General features: G+C 44.4%; 1 protein-coding gene across 2 annotated transcripts in view; it reads left to right on the forward strand.

Moving 5' to 3' along the window:
* Positions 1 to 306: 306 nt before the first annotated feature.
* The window catches only part of Erg (ETS transcription factor ERG), a 99073-nt gene continuing 92197 nt past the window's right edge, over positions 307 to 7182 (forward strand). For both annotated transcript variants that reach the window (XM_028752529.1, XM_028752531.1), the window contains exon 1: positions 307 to 425. In XM_028752529.1, the coding sequence (XP_028608362.1) occupies positions 408 to 425 (18 nt within the window). In that variant the 5' untranslated portion in view covers positions 307 to 407. The remainder of the gene's footprint in view (positions 426 to 7182) is intronic.

Consider the following 7182-nt stretch of genomic DNA (forward strand, 5'->3'; position numbering starts at 1 on the left):
GCACCTCCCATGTGCAGTCAGGCATAGCCCCATCACATCTGTATCCTGCTTTGGTCTGATGCAGCCTGTCACCCAGAGTTACACAGGTCACACCTGCTGTGACAGCCCCGGCCTCAGCCAATTGATGCCTTTTTTTTTTTAATTAAAAAACTTCTCCTGGCTGCATATCATCAAGAAAAACAACATTGTTTTCAGGGTCTCTTATCTCTCCACTCCCAAATATCCTGTTTCTTTGGGCTGGGCAGCCAGGACCAATAGAAACCTCTTCCTGCCATTGGCTGACTTCATTTCCCAGACTTAGCACAATCTCATCCGCTCTAAACAACCTCATCAAAACTACTTTCTGGTCAGAGAGAAGCAATAATTATTATTAACATTTATTGACGATCAATAAACTTGATTGCATTATGGCCAGCACTATTAAGGTAAGGAGAGGGTTCCTCTACATTTGACAAAATCTTGTTCTTCTTGCGCTGGGTTTCCTTTATCAAGGCAGATAAGTTAGGGTTGGGCAACACCCCCCCCTACCACAATAGAGGACAACAAGATTTCCTTTGCGCTGCCTAGTAAATTTCCTTTTTCCTACTCAGACCGTCCGCAAGGCTTAAAAACTTCAAACTCAGAAAAAAATTGGGGTTTCTAAATTCACTGTCGAGCGCCGTGGATTACTTTTGTGAACGCTTTTTGGAACACTTCTGAATTTTCAGCTTCTTTACCTGTTTCTAACGGTGTCTGGATGTGGGTTTGATAACCAGGCAATGATCACAGAGGTCGGAGGGCAGGCTCAAAGAGATGGTCTTGTCAATGGTGAACATTTGGATGCGCATCGGGGACTCCTCACCAGCAGGTGTGCCAGCACGTCCCCATGGAAGTGAGGAGACACTTGGTGGCTGTTGGTAACAGGATGGACAAATGTTGACTTGAATTGTGGGGATCTCCATGCCGAGAGGACTCGGGCGTCTCAAAACTCAAATGGTGGTAATTGAGTGTGTTGGTTTATGTGTCTATTACAAATAAAACACCTGTCTTTCTGTGCACTGCAAGCTTTCTTCCTAGTGCTGTGTGGTTCGTGGGGACTGCTGCGTGTGGGTCTGTGTGTTTTCTTGTAAATGTTTCTAGAGAAAGATGGTAAAGTTTAGCGAGGAGACAAAGCCGCACGGTCACGGGCTGAAAACTAAACGCAGGCTGGTCACTACAAACAGCTGATGCTGATATAGAAGAGTGTGGAAGTGGTTGTCTGAGGAGGTAGTGGGTCTATTAAACTTCATTTGAGGCCACTGGGGTTTGGTGACATCTGTAGGAATGAGGAAAACCAGCAGTCTGTATAGACAAAGGAAGCCAAAGAGTGTGTTTATTCGTTGTGTCTTTAGTTTTGTGGAGCTGAGATGGCGACTGACCTATATCTGTCCAGTAAGGTTCCACTTGACTTGAAAACTCATGAGATTCATTATGGGGTTTGCCCATAATGGAGATGAGGCGTTAGAGAACCTTCACAAGCTGATTGTATGTATCATGTAAACTGTGTTTCAGAGTTGCGTCCAACTTTCAGTTCTCAGGCTGCATCCTGTAATCTGGTAAGGCTCACACCAAAGGCTGCCGTCTGAAAGTTTACTTTCTCTGGCTCCAAGGATTAGGGCCAGCTGCAATATGGTGACCTAGAGGGGAATTTTAACATTGTGTCTGTTAGACTCTACTTTCTGATAAATGAGTAGAAACAACTTATTTTTATAACCCCAAATGTTGCTTTTTGGGTTCTGCTCTAGACCCTTAATTCTATCCATATTCCAAAACAATTAGATCAAATATTCTGTGTAAATCTTGGATAGTTTGAGTGTTATGCATGTAAGCTTATGGGTGTTCATCCCACACTCCCCAAATCAATGCTTTAAAGGGCCTGGAAAGAAGAGCTGGTCCTGTTGATGGTCAAATGCATTTGGACAACTCTCCAATGTGTTACAATGTGTTACACTATTTCATTTAAGACCCATCTGTGTGAAGAAGTCACCTTTGAAGTCAGAATGCATTTTTATCTTTTGAATACGTTTGGGGACAATTACTTGCTCTTTTTAGGACTCTGTATGGGTGAATTCTGTGTCACATGTGTGTCATGTGTATCTCCCTACAATAGAAATAATTTCCAATGAATTCTTCATGTCCCTTGTTAAAGCAGTCTCTTTTGAGTGGTGACTTACTTCAAGATCAGCTTTCTGTGAGCTTTCCTGGATAAAGTAGTAAGATGATTTTATGGCTTTGTTTGTGAAATGGGAAAAGAGGCCTTGAGTCTGTTGGCTGCAATTTTAATTACTCTGGGACAACCCTCAAATTAGCACAGGGTAGTGTCCCCTGAAGTTATGAGACGATCCCTATAGGGGTGGGGAGAATTTCTGGATTAAATACACTTGAAGTTTTGGGTGTTTCAGTAAATAAATCAATGAGTCCTTTGATTTGCAGGCACTCTGAGTTGGTGAAGCTGGCACGCCACCTCAGTGTGGGATTCTTTTCGTTTAGCCACTCTTGCCTAAAACCCTATGAGGCACTTTTCTGGTATTCTTGCCTGGTGTTGGCAATTTGAGGTAGAGAACATGGTGTTTCATTCGGGAGAGGTAAAGATATTTTAGAAGATGGTATTTTTCTCTGTGCACTCATGGGCTTCAGGATAAGACTGGGGGTTCTAATTAAACCAAGATAGCAGCCAAGCCAACATCTATCTGAGAACAGTTGGAAGATGGCCCTGAGAGCTTCATAGTATAGTGCTGAGAGATACTTAACCCTGGAGTCTGTTGCTCTCCATGTAACCCTGTGTACATGAGTTAGGTGTTTGATTCAGCCCTCCAAAGATTTTTGTTTGTAATGCTGTTTGCCTTTTTTGGGTAAGGAATCCTAGATCTGTACATTGCATCCTGCTTTTAAAAACACTGGGCGGGGGGGACTGAATAGGCTTATGATAGAAGCAGTCTTATCCTAAACAGTTTAAGGAGGCTGCGAAGCCTCGGCTGCAAGCCTTAATTCTAAAGTTGAATCTTGTATGCACGCTTGTGGGTGCAAGTGTATGTGTGTAGCTGTAGGTCTGTGCGTTTGCACATGTGTGTATGGATTGGTGTGAATATGTGTCTGTAGGTTTGTGGTGTGTGTGTGTGTGTATGTGTGTGTGTGTGTGTGTATACATAGAGGGACATGGAAGGAGTTCAGGAATCAGACAGGATGTGGAAATTTCCTAAGGAGACCCTAGGCAAGCCGGCTCTGGACAGTTGGAAAGTTCCTGAGGAGGCCCACAGGCCTCTGAACTGAGGATGATGAGGGAAAGGTAATCTCTGCATGGGCTTTTAATGGATGTGGTTACAGTGCTTAACTATAGCTGTGCCTGCTGCAGCTGGTTTCCCGTCTACCTACTGGCACCAGGGGAATAGGCATGGCCTCCTTCTTGCTGCTTTGAGGGGGGGGGGGTCTGTGACACTGGAAGAAACTCCAGGTGCCGAATGTTATTGTTCTGCTCGGTAACTGCCACCACATCCCAGAGCACAGAGCAGCTCCCTCCCTTCTGCTCTAGCCCAAGTGCATTGAAAGGACAGCTTCTCACAGCGACTTTCTGTGTGCACTTAGGGCCACTCTGAGATCTAAGCTGTCCTCTATGATACAGCACACTTATATCTGCACATTGATGAATCTCTCTCTCTCTCTCTCTCTCTCTCTCTCTCTCTCTCTCTCTCTTTCTCTCTCTCTCTGTGTGTGTGTGTGCATCATATGTGTGTGCGCAAGCACCTATGCCCACCAGGCACCCTGACTCGTGGCCCTGGCAAGCAGAATCCAAAATGGATGAATCTCTAGGTGTCATTTAATGCACAGCAGGATGCCCACACTCTAGAAATGTTCTAGAACAAAATGACTTTTTTCATTATCGGTATCTCCTTTAAATTCATTATTATTTTTCCTTCTGAAGAACAGATCTTGATTTTTAAAAACATTCCCAAGTGTGCACGCGTGCGGGCATGCACACACACACACACACACACTCACCAGTGTTTCTTAGAAAAGGATACATAGAAAATAAAATAAAATTTGAAAAGCAACTATTCCTAATGCCTTAAGGACAGTGTTACTTATGTGAGTTTCCTGCAGCTGAGAGGCACTGATGTAGCTACCAGTGTTCATGAGCCTCTGCGGAGAGCCACGGGAGTCTCTGAAATGTGTAGTCTCAGCAACAGAAATGTGTAGAGATGGTCTTGACAGTGTATGGAGTGAAACTACTGTGGCCAATCTGGTCCAGTTGCTATGGGGACATCAGCTATGGTAGGATGAAGGACACTGCTTCCTGCCCTGCTGGGGAACACCATCAGATCACCCCAGAGGCCACCTCTTATGCTATATGTCTGCACATACCTTGCACTTAAGTGCTCAGCTGTTTGGTGGCTCTGTGTGACCCCATCTTTCTCATCATAGCAGGCACACAGTAAGTGGCAGATGCCAGGCTCGTGACTCAGGTCTTTGTCTCCCTTTGTGATGAACTGCCATGCTTTCCGATGCTACCCTTTGTCCTCTACGTATTTCTCGAAATCCAGCTTCAGGAGGAAAGCCCAAAGCCACAGACTCTGCCTGGATACTTTCACAGACAGAGCAAACATCAGGGTCGCTTCCAGAAGCCTTCAAGGGTGGCAGAATTTTCTGGAGGCTAGGAGGAAAGGCTAGCCTGTGGCTAGGAGGAAAGTGGGAGCTGGTGATTAGTGTCTCGTTGCAGCAGGTGAAGGTAGAATGCTTTGGCTGCTCAGGTGACATGGTTAGCCTGCCACTTTCTCTATTCAGAGACCCAAGATTACATTTAGTGACATCAAAAGACTTCAGTGATGTACCACTCCTTGGGAGCATAAGAAGAAGGGTCCTGGGATCCTTCACTGTCTAGTTTTCTTCATGAACATTTAGGGGAGAAAACATAATTTTGCTTTGTACAATTTTCAGGGGTAGAATGAAAGACATTTTTGCACTAAGGAAAACACAGAGATGTTACCGTCTAGATTCTCCACATCTCGGCAGGCTACAGAGGCTGCCGACCTGTGGCGTGATCTTTCCGATTGTATGTGCCTCTTTGTTCTTCTGTAAGGCTGACTGTACAGCTAACTGTTCTGGTTTTTGTTGTTGATACTAATTCATACACACGTCACTACTAAGCTTTTTTAGTAAGCATGATTTCATGCCTTGTGTATTCCATATAAGTATTATCATTTACAACTGATGTTATGCTCTGGGAAATGCCCTTCCTTCAGGTTTTCATAGAAGCACAGATATGCATCTTCTCCCTGATTTTTTAAAAAAAAGTGTATTATTGCTTAGAAAAGAAACTTTGGAGCCATCAGGAATGCGTATCGTTAATATCTTTGTCAAATTTAGATATTTGGCCCATTTCACAGACTTTTGCTAGAGGCCCTGACTCACCCACAGCTTCTTGGATATTTGATCTCGCCTTTGTCATAGTCGGGGAAGAATGATCTGAATTCGTTTCAATATCTTGTTCCTTTTCATATGAAACTGTCCCTGAGTTGTCCAGGGGGACCTGTACTTTCCTCTTTCATTCGTACACACTGTTTGACCCAGCATGTTTCCCCGTGCGTCTCCCATGGACAGTGGCTGAGGCTGGAGGTGAGCTCTGTTTCCTTTCGCTCCTCACACTTCCTTCTGTTTCAGTTCCCCTCTCCTTCCTGCTTGCCCGGGTTTGTTTGTGTCTATATTCTTAGGAAGCCACAGGGCTTTATTCTTAGTAATAACATACATACTTTAGCATTGTCAGTAGGGGCTGGAAAACTGAAACAATGTATATTAACTAAAATTCCTTATAGAAAAGAGGCAAGAGGTCAAAATAATGTCATCATAAAGTCCTATTTCTTTCATGATCTCTCTCCTACTGAAATAAGATGAATTAAATAGACTTTCTGTTTAAAGGTACATAAAATGGATAAACACGTTGCTATAAGGACGTTGAGTTTGGGATCCAGTTTGACACCATGACCCCCTGAGCTCCTGGTCAGGCCTTGTGCAAAAAAAGCAGGCACAATGTCTAAGATGCTCAGAGTGACCTGGCTCTGGAGGCATGGAGAAGAAGCAGGTTGATCGGTCTCCTTTATCACACTGTCTTTGGGATGAGGGGGTCTCCTTTCTTGCTGTCCTTGGGTGTCTTCTAATGTGGGTATTTCCTGTATCCCCAGTGCTAAGTTTCTCTGCAGAGGAAAATAGTGTATTGAATGATCTACAGCACATTAAGACTCTGGGTAGTGAGAGTTCTTGTAATCATCTACTCTGTCATCTGTTCTTATGTGGGGAAAAAAATCCCACAAGCAGCCATCCTGTCACACAAAGTGGCTAGACAATAAACTGCTGGAAAACTTGCCGGTGACATCTTGCCTTTTCTGTGTCTGCTTGGTGACAGGGATTGTTTTTGGTTGTTGTTTTAACTTTTTGAGATTTAGAGATGGTCTCGCACTGAACCCCGGGCTAGCCTAGAACTCAAAGCAATCCTCCTGCCTCAGCCTCTCCATTGTCATGATTACAGGTGTGAACCACCATGCCTGGCTTAAAGGAATATCTACATAATGTGATTATCTCCTGAGGTACTGGGCATGGAACCCAGGGTTTTGTGATGCTAGGCAAGTGCTCTACCACTGGGCTCCACTCTGTCCTAAGAATTCTTTCCTTATTTGGCTGCATCCAAGGGGTAGAGGTTCCTGATCTCAGGTCTGTTGGTGACTGGTTGAACTTCCTTGATCTGCCTCAGGCGTCAGTAATGAAAACTCCGGTCAGGGGTTTCCGCTGGGCCCCGTGTCGTCTTTCGGCAGGGTGTTGTGGAACTCAGCCCCTGGAGGAACAGGTGCCGTGCTGTTGTGTGCAGATAAGTGCTGAGAGTTTCAGAAAAGAAATGCCAAAGCCAAGTAAAATTATTTATGTTTAAAAGTGCCACATCAGAATCCAGCTCTAACATCAACATCAACACTCTTACTTCAAACACTTGGTAGAAACAATGTGTGCTTAGTTCTGGAAAACGTGATAGAGGACATCAAGCAGAGATGCTACAGGCTTGCCTGGCACACACTCAAGTGTGTACGTGTGTGTGCATGTGTGTATGTGAGTGTGTGCATGTGTGTATATGTGTGTGTATGTGCATATGTGTGTGTGCAAGTTTATGTGTGTGTGCATGTGTGT

This window comes from Grammomys surdaster, unplaced genomic scaffold (genome assembly GCF_004785775.1).
Source record: "Grammomys surdaster isolate TR1022 unplaced genomic scaffold, NIH_TR_1.0 125925, whole genome shotgun sequence".
Taxonomy (NCBI): Eukaryota; Metazoa; Chordata; class Mammalia; order Rodentia; family Muridae; genus Grammomys; species Grammomys surdaster.